This window comes from Pithys albifrons, chromosome 9 (assembly GCF_047495875.1).
Source record: "Pithys albifrons albifrons isolate INPA30051 chromosome 9, PitAlb_v1, whole genome shotgun sequence".
In the NCBI taxonomy this organism is placed as follows: Eukaryota; Metazoa; Chordata; class Aves; order Passeriformes; family Thamnophilidae; genus Pithys; species Pithys albifrons.
In genome coordinates, this window is record NC_092466.1 from 18,788,602 (window position 1) to 18,811,177 (window position 22,576).

Genomic DNA, 22,576 nt, shown 5'->3' on the forward strand with positions numbered 1-22,576 from the left:
TTTAAGTCAATTACACTTGACAATGCTGTAATAGCTAGGGCAAGTGACACCCCTGGGCCTCCAGGCTCTGCAGGGCTACCAGAGCTTTCAGCCGAGGTGCCAGGGAGCCCAGGGGCATCTGCAATACAAAGGAGGTGGAATGTTGGCAGCAAATGTACAGCTGAGGTCAGTTAATATGGGGAAGAGGTGGTGTTCAGGGCGAAACACATGGAGGCAAAAACTGAAAGCCTCTCTCTTTTTCCCCCAAAATGCCCACATGAACTTCAGGGAGGATGCTTAATATGAGGCGCTGGATCTGATACCCAGGGCGCTGGCGTAAATCTAGATTCGCAGCCACGAGAGTGGAGAAATTTTCTCCTCTGCCTCATGTGAAAGCTTAAAGAGACGCGTCATCCCCCCTGCTGCCCTGGCTCGAACAGCTCTGGTTCAAGAGCGGAGCTGGGGTGCCCAAAGGTGTCGGGGCTGGTATAGTTTGGTGAGGAATCTTTCTCCCCGCGGCTGGGGCTGAATGGGGTGACAGAGATCCCGGGTCCCGCCGCAGCGCCGAGCCGCCGGGCGGGCGGGACCCCCGGGGAGCGCTGCAGTCCCACGGGGGGCTCGGAGCGCGGGGCTGTGGGGGCAAGCGCTGTGCCTCGGGGGAGGCTGCCGGTCTGACGGAGTGGAGCGAGGAGCCCTCGCTCCTTTGGTTCCTTTCCAAGCATTTTTAGTGGAGGAAGGATGTAATAACATGCCACGGGCAATAAATCATAGGCTAGCTACTCCCCCTGGTTCCCCTCCCCCCGCCCGGCGGTCCCGGCCCCTCTATAGCGGGAGGGGCGGAGGGGCCGCCGGCAGAGCGTCGCGACCGCCGGGACGAGCAGAGCAGCGCAGCGCCTGCCCGCGTCCACCGAGAGCTCCAGCATGGACCTTCGCGCTCTGGCGCTGTTCGCCTTCGCCCTGGCCGTCATCTCCCTCTCGGAGGGTAAGTGAGTTGCGGAGCCGTGCCGCTCTCCCGCCCACTCGCCGCTGGCACCGCTCCTGCCGGCAGCCCGGCCAGGAGCGATGGTCCCGCGGAAATCCCCGCTCTTCCCCCTCTACCCACAGCCACCCTGCTCTCCCGGCTCGGGCTTCGGCCGCGGCTCAGATGTGCGCGTCTGGAGAGCCTGAGCCACGGCTGTGGTGAGCTGGAAGCAGGCAAGCTCCCATCCCTCCCTCTCCTCCATCTCTCCCTGGCTTTTTTCAAACTGGCCAAAGCGGTCCTCTCTGCCAAACTCGCCCGAGATTGAAATCGTCTGGGGGAAGACTTTCAACAGCGCTCGGTCTGCAGGGAGTTGCTTTGGCTGCAAAATATGCGTATCGACTTTCCTTTAGAAAAAAACAACCCTAAAAGTTACAAGAAATTAGAAACAGGCTGCTGTTCGGTTCCTTTTCTGTCCTCAGTCGTGGTCTATCTTCCCTCAATCAGGGCAGAGCTGAGCCAAAGCGGTCACTCAGCAGGAATTTATCTCATCCCTGGTGCGGCTGCATGGGGAGTTTTTGGAGGGGCGCAGGGATTTTCAGTGAGGAGAGGTCTGGGGGATCGTGGGCTGGCAGCCGCCAGCGCTCGGAGGCAGCCGCCTCGCTGTCATCCTTCCCGCACCGTGGTTCTCCATCCCGCACCGCACTGCAGGGTTGTTTCACAGCCCACCCGCCCCACGCTGGTCCCCGAGGTCCCGCGTGTCGCCCCCGGAGCTCGGCCACAGCGGCAGCTGCCCGGCTTGCCAGCTGCGCTCCGTGGGACCCGCCGGGTTCGGACAGCCCTGGAGACCGCGGCAACCCGCACTTCTTACCCCACATCACAGGGCTCTGGAGGAGCGGGGACCGCGCCGGGCAGCCGCACTCCCCACGCGTAGCGGGGCGAAGGTCCTGCCCGCAACCTCCGGGCGCGTCCCGGACGCTTCTCCTGCATCTGGCTTCTCGCCTGGCAGAGATTTGCCACTTCTTGTCTGTTCATCGAAACCTCGCTGGCTGGCTAACGAGCGCCTTTTCAAACCTCCGCTCTCGTCCTATTCTTCCATTCTGGCGACCGAAACTTGGGTGTTCCCCCCTCAGGGCAACAAAGGATGCCCTCCGGTGCCCTCTTTGTTTGGCCTGAGACAGTTAATTGCTCCCGAAAGTTTCCCCGATGCCTTTGTACAGTACTGTCCACGCAACAGCCCTGTCCCGGTGGAACACGGAGCCGGCACTGCCCTGGAGAGACTCCAATGAGCCGGCCCTGCTCAGGTGGGCCCCGGCCCCCGGCCACCTACTCCGGGATTCACCACCCTGGGGCCGCGGACTGGGAAGCGAGCGGCAGGTAGCGAAGGCAGACCCGAGGGACCACGGATGGCGGTGACAGTCCCGGTCCCTCACCACCGCCGTCACCCATTGCTCCGGGGAGCGCTGCTCCAGGTCCCGAGCGGGGAAAGTTTCACCTTATTTTCCGTGGTTACATGTGCCTGGGGACCTGAGCGGAATTCTGTCGCCTCTGCAGGCGAATGCATGTCTGAAGACGCGGGAGTAGGGGACATAGGGCTCAGGGGCTCTCCCTCTCCCCTTCCCTCTGGCACTGCCTGGCTCAGAGCTGCCCGGCTGCGGTCTTATGCTGGCAGCGAGCGGCAGCGAGTATCTTTACAGGGTGTAAGCGTGGGGGCAGGAAACGGCTTAAAAGAGCTGGAGAGAAACTAGTCTAAGGGAAAGTGACCCCAACCATGTTGTGTTGATAAGAACGAAGTTTTTCACCTGTTTCTTTGTATGTCGTGTAGTGCTCAACCCTGATCCAGATGAGGGCTTGCAGTGCTTGAATTTTTCCTAGTCATCTGGTTAAGTTGGATCTGCCTATCCCAGCCTCACTTTCCAGTGAAAAGGAGCTGTTTTAGACTTAAAAAGTTTCCATCCATCTCCTGATAATGATAGATGCATCCTAGGCTGAACAGAAGTAAAATGATGCTTCCATCAAACGTTTTGTTTGTTCATGTCCTATCTGCTTGCCTGGATATAGCTTCCCTCTCCATTCAAGCATCCAGAGTTTCCTAGCCCACACAGCAAGTTACTGATGGTAACTTTGCAGGAGAACTGGCAACTCACTTCTTCCCTTACTGTCCAGTTTCAATGTGGTTGAAGAGATGGAGATTCCTATGGGGGGAAATTGGTATTGTCCAGTATTGACAAGTGGTCATGCTGTGAGACGATTTTGTGTATGCTTTTTCTTTAGAAAGAATTTGCCAGTAAAGGTGGGTGTTCAAAGCCAGAAAAACTCAGCTTTGGGTTAGTAAACAATAAAACTATTATTTTTAAAAAGGCCCCCTTCAGACTCTTCTAGTCGGGGCCAAAAGAGATGTTCTGTTTTTTTCTAAGTAGAATTAGGCTGCAGGAATGACATTGAGATTTCTGACTAGTATCTACCTCTTCTGTAACTTTTGATCATATTCTATCATTTTAACCAAATGTGCCGGACAGATAAAGGTCTCAAAATCTTCATGTACCATCAATTGCATGAAAACGGATGTTTTCATGTAACAGGGCAATTAATAGGTTATATTAATTTGCCCTACTGTGAGAATGCCTTCATCTTGTGCTCAGTGTTTGTTAGACATCAGAGAACTCAAAGAGCATTAACGCTTGCAGTACAAATGTGTAGAAGAGTCAATCAGCTCTAAAGTGCATGGAACAATACGTTTCAAATTTTGCAGTAAGACATGTGTTAATCAGGCTTGAAGTGAGACTAGTAACGTCTTCTTTCAAAATTGTGCCCCCCAAATGGCCCTTTCCTCCTCCTCTCTTGGGAAGAAAGAGGTTCATGTATTAGGACATGCCACATGCAGTAGTTTTCCCTGTTTTTCAGCCTTGCTGAGAGCACAGTGAGCCAGAGGGCAGTGGCAGGAGATACTCTTTCCTTGTCTGATACAGAGAGCTGACCTGGTCGGTGACTGTGCTGCCGCTTCCTGGTGCTCAGTGCCTGTTGGTGATCACCAAGCAAAGGCATTCCTGTGCTGTGGAGGGGATTTGTCATTTCAGCTTCATACTGGGGCGACAGAACACTGAATTCTGGCTCTACCCCTTTTCCTTGCTGTGCTGAATGATTTTTCTTGGGCAAGAAACAACTTTGGGACTTACAGATGTTAGTCGTGGTTAAACTTTCTCTGCTCCTGATTTCAAGTGTTACGGGATTGAAAACACTGCTTCGAGTCTTAGAGAGGACAAGATTACATTATCAAATTGTAGAACTGAACAGTTTATCTCTTGCATGTTGTTTAGGTTAAAGCTTGCTTAAACTTGGTTGGTACAAGCTTGCAGAGACTGTCACTGCAGCTGTATTGAATGTTGTTGTTTGATTGCCTTAGTTTCAGCCTCCAATATAAGCTTACAGATGTGTAGGTATCAGTCACAGATTTGCAGTAGAAAATCCTAGTGTCTTCCTCATTCCCTTCCACATTAGCACTAGTCAATCTAATGCATGTTCTCGAGGCTTATCCTGTAGACCATCTTCCTCCTCCATCTGCAGATGGGAGCTTCTCCACCCTTTTATGAACACATAAATGGGATCACTGTTTGGACTGCCATAAAGCTGATAGAAAAGTCCTTCAATTTTCTTAACTTATACCCCAGATTCTGGTGTGAATCTGGAGGAGTTCTGCTCCCACTGATTAATTCCTCTCCTGTGGAATCTGATTCTGGCTCATCTCTTGGTGGAGGCACTCGGGTCAAAAAGGGGTTTCCTTCCTGAGGACAGGATAATTTCAACCTGTTGTCTGTGGTTATATGTGCTACAGATGGACATCGATAAATGTGCAGTATATGTAGATCAGCTACTCTTTGAAAGCTGTCTCTTTTCTCACCTTCCTAGACAGCTGTATAGAGATTCCAAGGCTTTCCCTGCTCTTTAGCTCCCCATCTGCCTTTAAGGGTACTGGGGTTGAATGTTGAAACTATTCCTGTGTGGCTAAACAGGATGTCAGATTGTCATATGGGATCTCAATCCCTGTCACATACAGATCTGCCCATCTACAGCATGAGACAGACCTTAAGGGTTAGGTCTATGAATTTAATTCCTCCCAGAGGCTGAAAACTGCTCCACTGGGAAACTGAAATCTTAGGCATCTCCTCCTAGACTTCCAAGCAAGGCTTCTGTCTTTGTATTTATTTTATTGTGTATGGAGCTTTGAAACTTACACTCAGAGTAAGGACTTTACTTATGTACACTTGATTGCCAGTACTAAAGTTCTCCCATGAAGAAATCTGGTAGCAGAGGCTATGGTGGGCGCCAGGCTGGTTTTGTCAGTTCTGCATGCATATACATGGCTCACTTCTAGCCTAGGGGATTAAACTTAATTCTGTCCCTAGCGATGCCAGTGACAGAACTCTCATCCAGCCTGGTGGCCCCGAAATAGCGTATTGAGGGGGTTCTGGCTGATAACTATCTCCTCGGTTGCTGTTACTTAGTCACAGGCTGGAAATTCAAAAGACTCAAAATCTTTATAAAACCGCTGGAATCTCGCATCTCCGAGCCGCACCTTCTTGTGCTGGTTCCTCGGCTGGGAATCAGGGCTGGCAGCAGTGGGGAAAGGTCAGCTGGGCCCTGGGAACGCCTGCAAAACCAGGGCTTTTCTGTAGCCATCAAGTCCCCCGTGAAAACCTGCACCTGAGCCGAGCCGTTTTGATCTGAACTCTTTGGAATTCATCGCTTTCTTCTGGCTACCTTCTAATTTGGCCTCAGGTCAAAATGGTTTGAGTAGAACAACACTGGGAACAAGTGCCCCCTCTTTTGGCCTTTATCTTGTCTAATTACCAGGAACATCCCTGCACAATGGAGTGGCTCCTTATTCTAATCTCTTCTACTTTACTTGTCTCCATTTTCTTTCCCGCTTCTTTTGTCTTCCAAAATCCCACGCACCGTTATTGAAAGGCTGGGCACTGGGCTAAAAGGATTGTGCTCTGAGCTATGGGCAAATGCTCTCCCAAAGCTTCAGCTTTTCCACTGATTTTTTTCACCTGCGTATTTGGAGGGAGTTTCTGTCAGCCCTGCTCTGTGTGTCTGTGCTGCTGACCGGGAGCAAGAGGAAGTAATGTGTCCTTTCCCTCCCTTTGTCTCACAGAGAAACCCGTCAGCCTGACTTACCGATGTCCCTGTCGATTCTACGAGAGCAACGTGGCAAGAGCCAACATTAAGCACCTCAAAATCCTCTCCACACCCAACTGTTCACTTCAGATTGTGTAAGTCTGTTACTCTTTTCAGCTGGGTGCAAATCTCGCGTGTCTAATACTTGCTCTGATAGTTGCATTTCAGTCTGTCTCATGCCATGATTCCCAATGCATCACTTCACCCCATGTGGCACATGCAGCTGGGCCTGCTTTACCCCACATAAAGAAGTCCAGCTGGATGTTTCCCAGCTGTGTTCTATCTCTGCAATCTCCCTGAGACTATGTGATCCCATGTCCTGTTCCCCTGTGGGTTTGTGAACTGGAATGTCAGACAGGATGTCCATTGCCTTCGATGTGAAGCTTCACACCGTGAGGTAAAGATTACAGTAGTCTGAGTCTTCACATGTTTCACTTCACCATTGAGCAGAGCTAAACAAGCAGAAGGAATTTCTGTATTTCATGTATCCTCCACAGGAGGTATGGACCCTAAACATGAGATGGCCTATTCTAGAGATACTTGCCAGGCAGTGACCATCTCAGTTAATTGCAGCAGAACAGAAATGATGGGTTCCCAGTGGAAAATAACCTCTTCATTTTTTCTGAAAAAGAAACATTGATTTTCAGGGAAAATGTGCATTTTTTGTTTGTTTTTGTAGATTTGTGCATGTATTTATATATGTGTTTTAGTAAAGTGTTTTTGGTTCACTTGATAATGGGTGACAGGCTCCCTCCTCTCCTAAAATTCAAAATCTTCAGAAGAGAAAAAAATAATATTCATCTTTTCATTGCATGGAAGCCTTACTACTACCAACTCCTCTTGACCCATGTATTGAGCCCTTCCTCTTGCAACCCAAATGCTGAAAAAGTCCATTTTTGTCATCCAAAATATTTCTGCACTCAGAAAATTGATATGGTTTTGTGAGATTTCTCAGGAATGTATGTGAGTGTGTATCCATTCGTGAACCAGTTTTTACTTGTATGACTCTTTTCTGTTTTAAACCACTCTTGGGATATCATACACATTTTATCATGTGTGCTTCTGCCTTAGCATTTGGTGAGGAACAGTGAGAAAAATGTTAGCCTCAGCTGAAGGAATAATTTCCTTTCACAAGAATGGCAGAAGCAGCTGTTCTGAACTCCAGTCTCTACCTATAAACAATTTTTGAGTCAGGCATCCAAAATGCAGTAGTGCATGGATTTGTGCTGTGGGACTGTCAGTCAATGTCATAAGGTCCCAGTGCTAAGGCTTTGTAGAGAATTTTGAATTTTCTGGAGTAGTTTCATGAAAATGACAGCATTTAAGTTAGGGTAGAGTATATATTTAACTCTTAATTAATGTAGAATTATTGTCATCAGAGATACATAAGAGCAGAAAATGCAGAAACAGAAATATCTCATGTTCTTGTCCATTCCTGCCCCAAATGTACTTGTCCATGGTACACAGAACACACAAACCTATAGTTTACTGTCTCTCTGTTACTTTAAAAAGTAAGGTACTTAAAATTATTTCTCCAAATACTCTTGAAACATCGTGAGTTCTAACTAGGTCTTTATTGAAACAGGAGCTGAAATGGAATCGAAACTAACATGAATTTCTCATCTTAATGGTTTTAAGCCTTATACAGTGAAGGTGTAAATAAATTAAATGCTACCATTTTCAGCATTACAGAATCTAAGTGTACATATAGTTGTCAGGAAATAATGTGGGGTTTTTTTGCACGAGTACGTTTTCCTTTTTATTGAGGGGAATTGTACCTGAACAAAAAGCCTAAGAGCATGCTTTTATCTTTCATTCTACTGGAAGTCATCTCTCCAAATCCAGGGGACTCTTCTGTCAATGTCTACTTCTATAAAGCTCACACTACATACTTTGTTTTTCAGTGCAGGGAAAGATGCATTTTTAGCATGCAATTAATTGCATTAAGTAGGCACCTAAACCAGTCCCCACAAAATTGCCTGTATCTCTTCCATGACTGCACAAGGAGCAGAGGCTGACAGGCTCAGAAATAAATGTCTAAAGAAGTCAGTGTTTTTAATACTAGGTGAGAGGTAATATTAGGTTAGAGGAATTGCATTGTATGTGTCTGGAGACTGGTTACGTGTGCTTTTGATTCTGTACTCTGTGAGGCCAAGAATTCCCAGGCATTGCTAGCATCAGCAAATCCATTCTTACACTCTGTTGGTATCACTTCACTGGAAATGTTCCAGCTTGGCACTGCTGTAAGGGAAATATGAATTAGGCCCATTCATCTCTTTATTGGCGCAGGGGTTGCAAGACGGATCTTCGACATGTTTATGTTACAACTGTGTTGTTGCATAACTTCAGACTTAGGAACCTTTTTGACCTGCTATTTCTTACGCCATAGTTTTATATTCTGCAGATTTCATTTTATAAAGTGAGGAACATTTTGGCTCCCATCCAGAAAAATGTTTAAACAAGTACTGAATTTATTCATATGGGCATTTTCATAAATTTCCTGTTCTCTGCACTTTTCCATGGCAGGCAGACTGTATAAGGGGAAATTTTTGAGCAGCTGGGGCAGAAGCAGGATGCTGCAGGGAGCCTGGGAGATAATAGTACTCAAGAAGCCCTGAGATCCCTGGAGGGCAAGTCCTGCTTCTGAGTGAAAGATGCAGATAAGCACAAATGTCAAATTCACTGGGAATTGAAATTAATTAAACAGTCTGGTGTGGGAAGTTCAGCTTGGACTTCCAGGAGAACACCCTCAGGAGGTTTCTGCTTTTGTTTCCAGTGCTGAACAAATACATGAAGGCAAACCTGCCCCGGCACTGTGGTACTTATGGTTGTCTTCCTGCCTGCAAACAGTTAGTTCAGTCTTGTATAACACAAAAAGCTAACAAGTGATCAGACTCTTTCTTTCAGAAAACCCAACAGGTGTGGTTTGGTGTCTGTCCTCAAAGCCTGTGAAACTTCAGCTTTAGGTTGAGTCTGAAAGCTGTTCTTAACCAATTCCTTCCAAAAAGTACCTATATTTTCCATGTCAGTACTTCCAAATGGAATTTTCCTTTTGTTGGCACTGAACAGTCCAGGTATGAATGGGAAATCTTAGATTCAAATTCTGTACTTGTCCCTCTCTTGGATGATTGTGAGTACAGAGTGTAAGAGCCAGCATCAAAGGAGACAGATGGTACCAGTGCTTCCAAACCAGTGATATTTATAAAAGGTGTCTCAGGGATGGGAGGAACAAACCGTCCTCTTCACGGGTTACCCAAGAGCAGCACTGTCACCTGAGGAAAATAAGGCACCCAAGGAAAATAAGGCATCGGAGGGTGGGTGTTGGGCATGGGCTGAGGAGAATTGCACATCAAACTCACTCTGACTTTTCTCCTTTGGCAGTGCAAGGCTCAAGAGCAACAGCAAGCAAGTGTGCATTGATCCCAAGTTAAAGTGGATCCAGGAATATCTGGAGAAAGCTTTAAACAAGTAAGGCAAGACACAAATGGACTAAACAGCTAACATCCTGAGTTATTAAAGGGTAGAACACTAAGGGCTGGCTTTTACCATGTGGACAAAGTACTTGTGGAATCAGATATTGTTTTGAAGAAGGGTTTGGAGTTGACCTAATTTGTATTAAAACAACAGCTTCTAGTATATCCTAAGACTTTTTTCAGGGTTTGAGGCAAAATCTCCATCCCATTGAATATATTCTGGCGTCCCAAACTCATCCTCTTTTAAAAAGAAAGCGATTCTCCCAAGGAAAATTCTTCCTTTATGGCCCCTCCTCAAGCCAAACTACAATTACTTCAGAATCTGTATCATTCCAGTGTCTTTGAAACCCCTTCTTCATGTTACACCAGGAATCTGCTTGCACAGGCAGCTGAGCCCTTGGGCGCTAAAAATTGTTTCTCTGCTTGCCAGTGTGGAATGCTATTAATGTTGTCTGAGGGGAGATATGCTGCCATGAATAGGGCTTTCCCATAAGCCCAGGGGAAAACTAGCCAAATTCGGCAAATTCAGACTTTTAAAATCTGGGGGGTTTCCTCTTGAAAGCAATTGATCATGTCTACATGGACTCAGCCCATCTCTGTTCAATTTTACATTGAGAAAGAGCAGCACAGAGCACATCTCTGTGCTGAGCTGCTAGGGAGGGCTCCAGCCTTCCAGAATTGGAAAACAAGTCATGGTACAAAACAGTTCCTTGATCTTGATCTAGCAGGGCTGCTGTTGATCCAGCAGCAATATTTTGGCCAGCAAGCCTACCTGTGCACTCAGTATCCCTCATACCCTTGCCCACCACATTTTCACCTCTCAGTAACTGTGCTGTAACCCTGCTGAACCTTGTCCCCCCTGCATCTGTAGCGGGAAGTCAGGGCTGGAATCTAGTAATTTGCAAAAGCAATGCATTACTGGAGAAGGTGTGACCCTAGGGCAGATGTGAGGTGGCACAGGTAGCTGAGTGCCCTCCACTGTTTGCTTTGTAAATGCATCTGCCAAACAAGGGATGGAGTTAAAAAAAATTCTTTGTTCTCCTGTGTTTTTACAATAAGCAAGGGGAAAAATGCTACCAGAAGTAGAGAGATTCCTCTGTCTATTCCTTTTGGGACCACAGTGGGGCCAAGAGTGAGCAAGAAGGAAGCAAGCCAGCTAACAAACTGACTGTGATTCCAGCTCTGACAGCTTTTCCCATCTCATCCAGTGCTCAGTGCCTTCTTTGCTGCCAGCACTCAGCTCTTTTGTCCTTTAGACAAATTCTCTGTGGAGGTAATCCAGGTTAATGCTGCCAGGACAGCCTTGGATTTAGACAAACTGAATCTAAGAGCAGGATGTGGCTCATGCTGACTATCCTAGGGACCTGAGCTACTTTGTTTTACAAATTGGGAAAGTCCTCAAGCTCCTGCTAAAGTTTCTGTTTGCTGTCATCCCCAACCTGAAACTTAGGAGGCACTTTAGAAATTTGTAGGATTGGGAAAATGTGATTATGTGCCTGTCTGACTTAGGGGAACAAGTCAGCTGGAACGCATTCTGCTCTCACTTCCACTAGTGAAGATCTGAGGCCAGCTCTACTGAAACCAGTGAGTCTGCCTGATCTCCAGCCAGATCCTGGGTTTTGTTTACCTAATGCTGATACAAAAGCAATTCCACTAATTTGGTGGATTTCATCCTGGTTTGCATTGAGAAACAAAAGAGAATTTGGTCCCAGCTTTATGAAATAAGATGACAGAAAACATATAACTCCATCACCTAATCCTGTAATCATTGCATTGTTTTCATTTTCCAACTAGTAATGCTAGCACCAGTGGCATTTTCATGCTCCACAGACAGTCAGGGCTCTGTCTGTAGCATTTTCACAAGGCATGTTTTTGATATATTTTAGTGCACAGCTTTGACTTTGTCAATGAAATATACTTTGGAATATATTTATAGCGCATCAAACGATTCATATATTTGAATTGGAGCCATATGAATGTTGGTAGTTTAAAACACTGATATCCCTCTAAACTACTAACAGCTTGTAAAATGAATCTATATAGATCTATAAATGTTAATGTAGCTATCAGTTTCAATCAGCCATATATTATATTTTTTCACTTGTACTGAAATTGTATGAAATGTGACATTACCCTATATGCACTAGCAATAAAATGGCTAATTGTTTTATGTTATGAAAACCCAATTGTACGTGGGAATTTATTTTTCTGTAATAAAATCAATACATTTTGTAGAAAGGGCTCTTGTAATTGCTTAAGTAGAATCCAAACTGTGAAGACACCTTAATCTATACCAGTACTTCAATATATGAATATCTTCAGTGTTATAATTTGAAGCAAAGGGCAAGGAAAAGTAGTTCAGTACAGTTATTGTGAAACCAGAGATGGTTTTTAGTAGCAAGTTATTTTGCTCATTAATTCTGCTTAGCCTTTATTATTGCTTTATATTCATCACATCTCCATGTAATATACACTCTTATGAGACATCGGTAAAATCCATTCAGACTGCCAGGAGTTCAAATTCCTTAACTGGCTTTAAAAATCATTTTGCAGCTGCTGTGGCCAACCTCATTCAACATTCATCCATTTTATAGACAAGGGGCAAACCAGTCCTTCCTTGAAATAGCTAACAAATCCTCTATCATTTCCAGGCAATCCTGGTCATCACTTACAATACATTGACTTCCTTTACCTTCTCCTTTTGTAATAGGATATGTGAAATCAGACCCTTAAAGAGTTAGCAGAGCCCAAAATAAAGAGACCATCTTGTCTACTGTCATGTTAATATAGTCCCACTGCAGAACTTCCCTCAGTCTGAGATGCTGCAATCCATTAAATTTAGTGGCCACTGCAGGTCCAGAGGAGAGAGCTGATGGATCTGGAGAAGATAACGATGTCATGTGGGAAAAGCCTTTGCTGAGAAAAAGGAAAGGAAACTCTCAGTGTTTAGGGGCTGGCTGTGTTGGTAGTCAAGCCCTGCTGCTGCCTTCCTGCATTGTGTTTGTAAATCCCAGTGTGGCAGGTCTTCACTTTCTGACCTCATTTGTAAATAAGAGCTGAAGTCCACGATGCCAGAACAACAACCTCCCCGAGCTCCCCCAAGCATGTGCTGGGTGAAGGCCCCACACAGAGGGGGACAATGTGGATAACTGTCTTTACAGATGTGTTTTAAGGTTCCAAATGCCCACAAATCCCCTTAGAGCAGCCATTAGTTTTGGTGCTCATAGTAGGAAAGCTGAGTGGGAAGCCAGAAATGCAGCCCCTCTCTGCTTTCATTGTACCTCAGGGGGAACGCTGTGCAGATGAAGCTCCTGGTTGATAAGTTCTGGCAGGCATCTGGGAAGGCTTTGGCACTTTGGATAAAAGGGTTGTTCTGGCCTCAGAGTTTTCAAATGTCCTACCACCAGGGCACTTTCATTTGCCCAGCATTCCTGCGAGGCAGAGGGAATACGAAAGGGGATGTTATCATCATTTGCACCCTGCCAGCAATAGATGATGGGACCATAGGATAAATGTGAATAAGGCCTTTGCCTTTGTATATGGATAATTTATGGCAGTCTTTTTTGTATTTTTCTTTTAATTTAGACCACGTCATCGCACTCATAAAAAAAAGCAACAGAAGAAACGGGGCCCACTCTGCCCTTCCCGTGCAACATCACTAAAGTCTCCAGGGAGAAAGAATGGTAGGAGGCATTAGTTTCTGAGCTGGGATACCTCAGGTTCAAGTCCCTGCTCTTCCACTGACCATCTTAGGGGCCCTGGGCAAATATATTAGCCTATCCAGACCTCCATTTCCCCCCATATTTGTTGAAAATAACATCTCTACCCTTCCTGTAAAAGAATATTATATAGATAAAACTCTTAAAATGGGGGGAAAGTTTAGTTACAACAGATCTGGGAAAATGTTCCCATTTTACAGATGAAAAAATGGATACAACAAAGAGGCTAAAATAACCCTGAAAAGTTAAAAACAAAGTAAAGTTTTGAGAACTCTTATTTCCTGTAGCTCCAATATCAAACTGACAAAGTTAAAATACAAATAACAGCTGTGAATTTGCCACTGGTGTTTTTTAATGACACATGGAGCACCGCGTGGTGACAACATGATTTGGTGCATGGGTGACTGGTTGATGCCTTTCCCATGGGAGATGCTGGGCAAGTCCCGGAGAATGGTGGTGTATGTGCCAATGCTCTGGATGGCCCAGTTGTTTTTAATCTCACCAGGGTGGCTTGTCCTACCTTTCTTCACTAAGAGAAGTAGGATCACTGCTGTGGGATATTGGAAAAGGTATCTTCAGAGAGGAAAATTTGCCTCATGGCTTAGTCATCCTCTTTGTACCTGGATGAGTTTTCTGAGACTACTTTTACTGTGATTAGCCACAACTGTCTCTGGCTGTGGTCACACAGACATAGTTGTCCAGCAGGCATTGAAAGGGTGTTTGACAAGACATGCTGGGACATCAGAGTTTTTGAATACCTGGTGTTTACCCTCTGACACTTGTAACTCAGCCTTAGTGACCTCATCTGGATTGCAAAAGGTTGATCAGCCTGGAGGAGGAGTAGGGGTCACTTCAGACAAAACCCGGAGGCCACCAACACAAACTGGCTCCTTGTTCTGAGTGAACCATATGCACAAGACACTTTGCTGTGATGCCTAACCCACACTGTTCTGGGTACCATGCTCACACTGAGACTGGAGGCTCAAAGTGTCTGCATCCTACCCTGAGCTCCCTACCTCAGCACTTCAGGCCTCGCACATTTACTGTGCAGCATGTGCTTGCCTGCCCTCCCTGCCACCTCACCTTTGCTGGGCAGCTGGCCACCACAAGCTCTGATGTGCTCACAGCAGGTGATGTCCCCGAGCAGGGAGGCCATCGGGATGGCTTCTGGATGGGCAGCACACTGAGTGCCTCTGCTCTCCAGCCACCCCGTGGTGGAAGCCAAACACCAACAAGAGCAGAGCATGGGCTGCCCAATATGTTCCTCCATCCTCACAGAGACCTGGCACTCTCTGGAGCTGCAGTCTGTGATCTCCATCAGACTTGTGGGGTAGGGGCAGGTAGAGGAGGCATTCCCAGTGCACTTGCTCCACTACTGGGGCTGCTCACCAATGGTTAATCTCTCCTTTCCCTTCTGTTTTTTTTTGTTTGTTTGTTTGTTTTTTTGCCAAGTTTCTTTGCCCACTGGTAATTCTCTGCTCTGGCTTTCAAATCCAGAATAAGCTTTCAAGGCAACCTTCCTCCTATGTTAGTTCTGAACACTTTACTAACTGTGATGAGCACAACCTGCCCAAAATAACACCCATTGCTGGGTTTGCCCTGTTGGGTCCCAGTAGCTCCTTGTGGAGAACTCCCAAAATGTTCAAAATACTGGTTGGAGGGGCTACAACAGAAATGCCTTTGGGTTAGTCCAGACACAGATTTGCTGTTTGACTAGGCCTAATATCAAAGCTCTTGCAACTGAAATAAACCTTAATAGTGTTTCACTCTGTTCTTCATCAACAGGAGGTTCAAGATGTAAGAGGCAAGCATTGTAAGCCGTCTACAAGATTTCTTACTGTAGGACCCAGAGAGCAGATAACCAGTATTAGGGAATGAATACATTTCACTGTTATCATGCAGCACAAAAGCAACACTTCACACATTTCCAAAGGGTTTTTTTCTTTTTTTTTTTTTCCATTGCACAAATTGGCTTGCTTTCACAGTGCTATTTTATATAGTAAGATGTAACTATTTGAGGAAAATATGTTTTTATACAAGGTTGGTTTATTACTTTGCACTGGGGGCAGAAACCAATTTAAACTAACGCTATGTTATGTAATATTTTACTTCCTTTTCTATGTAGAGGTCCTGCTTTTTTAACTTTATTTTTGTTCATGCAAGTCTCCTGGAGTTTAAAACCTAGAACGACATGAACTGTACAGTGCAATGATGTTGGCTAAATAGCAGAGGAACTCCTTGCCTCCAGAAGTCACAGAGGCCAAGAACATAGGAAGGCTAAAAAGCATCAGACTGGTGAAAGTGAACAGCATTACCCTGGTTGGCATTTTGGGTGAGGGATTAAACTCAGGGCTACAGGGCTAGAGCCTTTCTTTGAAAATCAGAAGCCTTGGTCACAGCTATGAGCAGCTGGGACAATGCATATCTTGTATTGCAAGGTGCTAGTATTTGGTTTGTAGTAGTTGTGTGTGTTCAAAGCCACACCACCAGTCTGATGTCATCTGACATTTCCTATGTTCCTGTGTTTCTATGACAAATTTAGCAGAAAAAGGAATGGGTTATTAAAGCTCTAACTACATGATCGTGTTGCAAGTCACCAGAGGAGTCAGATATGCTGCCATGTACCAGGTATCTCTTCCCACCCATCTACAAGAGGTGACTTCAGCTTGCCTGGCTGGCTTTGCACTGAAGTAGGCTGAGATGCATTCACCCTTCACCAGCCATGCTATAGCTCCGCTGCTGAACGGTCATACCTACCTGAGGGCAGCCACATCCTTGATTGCTCTGGAGATACCCAAAAGAGGATGTCTGGCCATATCTTTGGAGAAAAGAGATGCCTGAGGCCAACAGAGGGTCTGTCGAGTTTTTGGAAGGAGTGGTGTTTCTCAGGTGTAGAAGCGAAGGCCAACACTCACTGTTCATCAGCAGTCATGGCCTTGTTTGCTGGTGAACAGGATAGCCTCTGAAATTTCCTTTGCAAAGGACAGCTGGGGACAGACTCCACTCCATGCACCAATCTCCTCTCTGAGCCAGAAGTTTCTTTTTCCTGATTCCTACCTGTATACACAGTATTCTACTATAGAGTGGATGGAAAGACATCCGCAGCACTGAGATAATCATGCTGTGCACTGGGATCTGGGGGGAAGCACATTTGTGCAGCACAATGCTTGTGTTTGTATGTATGTGTCTGTATTGTAAACAAAAAAATGTTGTAAGATTGTCTTCTTTTTGAGCTGGTTGCTCCCAAAGGAATCTTCCCTCTTCTCTGCAGCCTGTGTCAGGAACACTGAGAGGAGAATTTCACTAAGCTCTCCTCTTTTGTGGTAGACATCTTTAATGCCAAAGGGGCACTTTGGCTAGCCAGAACTACATTATTTCCATGTGAATTCAGGAAGAATCTTGTAAGTATTTTCCTCTCTGTAAAACAGGGCTATTGCAGAGAGTCCTTCAGCTGGAACCACATCACCTCATTTGCTTTAAAGCAGAAACCAACTGCTGTGCCTAAAATGTTTGTATGTGTGATTTTGACATTCTTTCTCCTGTTGTCATACCAGCCTGATGCTTTAAGTATATTGTGTCTCTGTTCTGAAAGGTCTGGTACCACTGTACTTGATGAGAATTGAAGTATTGATTTCATATGAGTAGGATTAAATCCTCTCCTTAAAGGGTAAAGACAGAAAGAAATGAGAAAACCCGTTTCTTGTATCCTCCCTGGAACTGTACTTTATATCCTAGAGTCCATCTCCTGTCCCACATAAGCACTTGCAATTGCTAGTGGTTTGCCAAAGGCAGACATGTGTGTCAAAGCCAAAAATGATCGCAGGGAAAGTGTGGAATAATCTTGGTTCTGTTACAGACACACTTCTCACCCAGGAAGATGCATTCTTCACACGATTCCTATCAAAGGACAGCTTGAGGTCTGATTCATTCCCATTGGAGTAAATTAAATAATCCTCTGATTTTGATTCAGCAGCATATCTTGCTAAGGATGGTAGGAGACATGACCATTTCGTTTCTCGGGGAAACATTGGCTTTCTGGTGAGAAGATGGGGTGGGTAGATGTGACTGTACAGCCTTGCTAGTGCTCTGCTGCAGTCCTTGTTAACATGGGAACCCCACATTGCAGCCTAGACAAACAGACTGCTTTGACAGGAGCACTGAGATGGGCAGTGCTGGAGCACCCCAACCAACCCCCAGGGTCCCAGCTATGGACAGTATAGCCAGGTGGTGGAGGTACCGCAGGAAAGGGGATCACATCCTTCTCTTCTAGGGGCAAACTAGTGAGTGCTACTGCAGGGATAGACTGTGCTAAATGAAGGACATTAGCTCCTGGGAGAAGTGCATGAGTAGCACCAGGAAGAAAAAGCACTCTGTGTAAGGCTGGGGAACATTTATAGCCAGGTAGTGATTGTCTGGGTGCATTGTGGGCTGTCTGACCCTGGCATTTCTCAAGACCCACACAGTGACTTGCGCTCTGACACCTCTGTGCTGGTGACGCTTCAGTACTTATGTAGCTGAGACCAGTCTGGGCATGGGGCTGCTCTCAGAGTCCAGCACCACATCCCTCTCTTATGTGGGCAAGGCTGAGCACAATGTAAATGCAGAGGTGGCACAGACCTGGCTGGAGACTTAAGTGAGAATCTGATAAAAGCTTTCTCTTGCTTTAGGCCAAAATTCAACCTTGAGTGGGAAGCTTTTCTCTTTGCCTGACATTATTTGCATGATGCACTGGGAAGAACTGCCCTTCGCCCTAGAGGAGTCAATCACTGGGCTGCCCCAGTGCACCACATGTTGTTCCACCCTTACACACCATGACTAGAGAGGCTGAGAAGCAACACTAGCAGAATCTTGCTCGGGGAGGGCACTTGGTTTTCCTTTCTGCCTTTAACTGCTGACTAAAGACGGAATCAGGGAAAGGAAGCGTGAGGACATGGGAGTGAGGTAGGGATACCTGTAGAGGAGGGAAAAGAGATAACACTGAATTGTGCTGAAAAAGCAGCCTCATAAATGTGAAATCATCATGTGGGTATTTTCAATGTGCAGCTGTTGAATCCCAAGGTTGGATTATTTTTTAAGAGTAGATGGTATTTATTGCTGTGTAAATTTTTTATATATACTAGCTTTATCCTTGTATGTATGAATATCTTATCTAAAATCTACTGAGGAAGAATGAAGGATGACTTTCTGATGTGTTTTTAACTAAGTTGTTTGAGCAAAGGTGACTATTTTGCAATGAAGGATATATTTGAAGTTAAATACACACATTTTGTTGAAAATGCAGTTCCTATGGAAGTTTTTGTGGCCTTTTCCCATTTTATAGCCTCTAGAGGGTCCTTATTTTCTATGGCAATTTGTTTTGAGTGATGTGACTTATAGTAGCCAGGATTTTTTGTGAACTCATCACCTAAATCTGATTTTTTTTTCGTTACCAATATCCCACCAAGACAAGCCTTGTCTGAGAACATGAAGCCCTGGTGGCCACAGAGAAGAAAACATATATCATGATGAAAGGGCTGCATGAACCTCCCATCTTTTCCTCCTTAACAACTCAGTTTTGTCAGAATTGTCACAATGTGGTAAATACTGTACTTTATATTTTTATTAAGTAAAAAGAAATATCTTCCCAAATAATGTGAAAAGAGTTTTGTATTTGTGTTCCTGTAAGGCAGCTTTTATGGAGGAGTTATATTATGCTTTTGAAATTATTCCTTTCATAGAAAATTTTGAAAATGAACACTTATATTGTGGTGATTTCTCCCATAAATGTGTATGCATTTAAAATTTTCATAATAAAAATGTCTATCTAAATGAAATTTTTATTCCTAATTTTTTTATTCCTCCCATACAAACAGCTACAAGCTCCACTTAGAGAAATTCAGATGTGGTTTAAGTGTCCAGTTTCAAGGATACTTCCATACAGCCCCAATGACTCACACTCCGCAAGGAACCTGAGGCAAAGGGCCTGTGGGTCTGGCAGGGAGCAGCAGCCTAGCAGACTGAAATGTGTCATCTTCAAAAGGAAACACTAACATGTACCCCTGAAACAGAAATCCCCAATTTTTTCACTCCTTTCCCCCAAACTTATCCCTCCAGCATTTTGACTTCATGGAACTTAGAACTGTGAGCTGGTTTTGCTCCAGAAACAGGTATGCCATCTTCATCTGTGCTAGGGAAGGGACGAAGGTTTCTCTGAAAAGCCTGAGGAGTGCCAGGAAGTACATTTGACAGAAGAGCAGATTGAGCAACACTCTTCTTGAGGCTGCTTTTCCCAGAGTACAGCAGGGTCAATAATCAGTTTGGACATGAAGAATAGTTTTAGAGGCTTGTAAAACTGACCTGAGAAACTGGAGGTATAATCTTAATTTGGGTGATGTAGGAAATTAGCTGTGAGTTTAAAATTATGAATTGAAAACTATCTTGTCACTGCCCTTCCCTGTCTCCAAGTTCTAATGGCAAAAGGAAACTGTTTCTTGAGGTCACCCTGCTCACTCCACACTGGCCTCCTCCAACATGCCTGTCCCCCATCCATCCACAGCAACAACAGAAGTGAATCCCAGCACTATGTATAGCTCTAGGTGGAGCAAAGTTTAGGTATAGTTTAATATAACAGCAAAATAGTGCTTGAGCCTTACCAAACTTCTTGCTCAATAAATATTTCTTGGCCAAATTGATGCAAGGCAGAAGACGTGCAAAAAAGGGGGGAAAGAAAACTCTTATGCCTGATGATCTCATTGCAAATCCAGCAATGATTTACTAAGAGATTATGAAAAACTCAGCAGGTAATTCTGAGTGCAGGTGGTTAGTGAGAGATTCTCAGGCCACTGAAATGCATTGGGAGAGTTAGCTACAAAATTACACATTAGGTATAAACTCCATGTTCTGTGGAGCACTTTGTCATGCCTTCATTGGGTCTTTTCTCTTGAATGTGAAAGTTTTGGTTCTTACTTCCTCAGCAAAGCATCACGGCAACATATCCACAAACTGCCTAGGAATTGGAGGTGAACTCACCTTATTAGCACATCTGGCTCTCTTCATAGGCAGCTTTCCAATATTAGCAAGCTGAAGGAAATCAGCTGCATTTGTGGCCTCAGCCATCTTGACACTGATTAAGGGCTAGATTTATTAGGTCCTGGTATGGTGTAGGTCAAAAAACAGCATGGTAAATGCCTCTGCTTCATAGGACCAGCTGGGGATGTTACCACTGAGAATGTTATCGAGGATGCTGCATGATAAGGGTCACTCCTAGCTTCTAGTGAGTATTTCCCTGTTTTATAAAGCTGCTTGCTCTCAAGTCATCCCAAGAGTCCTTCAGACAAAACAAGTATGTAGGTTTGAGACTTGCAAAGGCAAAATAAATATATAAAACCTAAGGTCTAGAAGCTGAAGCCAGAGAAACTCAAACTGAAAACAGACTTTTAACTGTGGAACTGATTAATCTTTGGAACACTTTCCCCTAGAGAAGGGGGAAAGAAAGCCCAGATCCTTCCTATACCTTCAGAGGAGGGCTGAATGCCATTGTGGTATTAGCCATACACAGCTTGCTGGGCTCTCAGGCAACATGGGGTGAAGTTCTCTTGCCTCTGTTACCAATAATGTCAGACAAGATGAGCTAAGGATCCCTCTGGCCTCAGAAATACATATGCAGAAAGCCCCAGTTCCAAGGGAGCATTCCTCAGCCTGTCTGTGATTAATAACTTCTGCATATCATCTGCCATCCCAGTTCCATTTGGACCAAGACTGAGGATGACTTGTGCTGTTACACAGGAGACAGATTTGGGGTTTAAGGATTCTATTTCTGCTCATGAAGGTTGCCCTCCAGCTGCAGGAGCAGAGGCATGGCAGTGATAGAAGTCTACAGCCCTCTCCCAGGTCCATGCACCCCCCAACTGTGGGAGCCATTCTCTGCCAGTCATTAGCACCATCCTCCTTCCTCATCCTTGTTGGTGATCTCAGGCTAGGGCTATTCAGCCATTTCCAGTCCCTGAATGTGGTGGAAGGACATTTCCCTTCTGTCCTTTGCAGTCACTATATCAGAGCAGGATCCAGGGTCCTCTTGGAGAGAAGCCACATGACAGCCGCTGTGGAGCTGTTTGTCTTTTATACTCGTGAGCTCATTCCCATCTGTGAAGTCCTATCCTTATTCCCCTGCCTGCACCAGCAACACCCTTTGGTGCATCAGCATATCCTCAGCTCACATGGCTCCTGGCTCCTCCTACAGCCAGTCTTTCTTCACAGTAACTGCCGAGGAAAAACAGTGATCTGTTACTGCTGCCTTCCCGCTCCCTGCCAGGAAACAGAGAGCCGAACCTTGACACACTGGCTTTGTGAGCTGGTAGAACCAAGGTAGTGCTTTAGGCTTTCAGCAAACCCAAGTCAGACCACCGTGGAACAGAAGGTGAAGTGTAGCACAGTCTGTTGAGAGGTGGAAGAGCACAACTTAGGAACAGAAGGACAGAGGTTTAAAATGCTGCTGTAGCTAACTGAAACCTCCAAAACATGTGTGATTCTTCCACCCCAAAGATCAGCAATCAATTCCAGCTGCCTAGTGTGCTGTGTGATTTATTGCAGTGCCTGGAAGAAAATTTTGGCTTTGGTGAAACATGTTTGTACGTTGCCTGTAAAAACAGCAAATCTGAAGAAAGTCCTCTCTGAATGTGGTTCAGAGTGTGTAACAAAACACAGATCACCAAGTCCTTCCACTTGCAGTACCACAGCAGTACATAAAGCAAATGTAAGTTTAATATCTAGCACACACTATGTTTTGCCTCTGAGCACTACAGAAAGACTTAAAATATTGCAGACTGTACAGTACACTTCCTACACAAAGGGAAGACTGCTTATGGAAGCAAATGCCAAGCCCCATTGCATAGCCTGGCCCACATTTTCTAAATTAGAGCCTTTCCACAGGGCAGAGCACTAGTAAAATAGTTCTGCACAAAATATTTGGAAAAGAAGAAAAAAAGGAGAAGAAATACTTATTTCTTTCAAAGTATAAATATAATGAATGCATATAGGAATCCAACTCAGTATGCCAGATCTACAGCCACAAAAGCATGTGGATGACCCCCATCATGCTAAGTGAACACATTCAATATTAAGGTCAACATTAGTAACTTCCAATGATTATCTTACCTGTATTATTGCCTGCTAAGCAATCTACCCTACCCCTGTTACTGGGGGATCAGTACCATCCTCCTACTCCGTGGGATCTCCAGAGAAAACATCTGGTCATCCCAAGAATAGAGGGGGGAGATTCCTGAGGCATTTCG

The 22,576-nt window shown here is 45.3% G+C and overlaps 1 protein-coding gene across 3 annotated transcripts; it reads left to right on the forward strand.

The window, feature by feature from the left end:
* Positions 1-801: 801 nt before the first annotated feature.
* Positions 802-19,120, forward strand: CXCL12 (C-X-C motif chemokine ligand 12). 3 transcript variants are annotated; one of them, XM_071563369.1, is made up of 5 exons: positions 802-961; positions 6,093-6,210; positions 9,497-9,583; positions 13,174-13,271; positions 15,093-19,120. In XM_071563369.1, the coding sequence occupies exons 1-5, from the start codon at positions 901-903 to the stop codon at positions 15,122-15,124; spliced, it is 396 nt and encodes a 131-aa protein (XP_071419470.1). In that variant the 5' UTR covers positions 802-900; the 3' UTR covers positions 15,125-19,120. The 3 variants fall into 3 exon arrangements, with proteins under 3 accessions (XP_071419470.1, XP_071419471.1, XP_071419473.1); XM_071563370.1 differs by lacking the exons at positions 13,174-13,271; positions 15,093-19,120 and adding an exon at positions 11,098-11,826 and having other exon boundaries at positions 807-961; XM_071563372.1 differs by lacking the exon at positions 13,174-13,271 and having other exon boundaries at positions 813-961.
* The last annotated feature ends 3,456 nt before the right edge of the window (positions 19,121-22,576 follow it).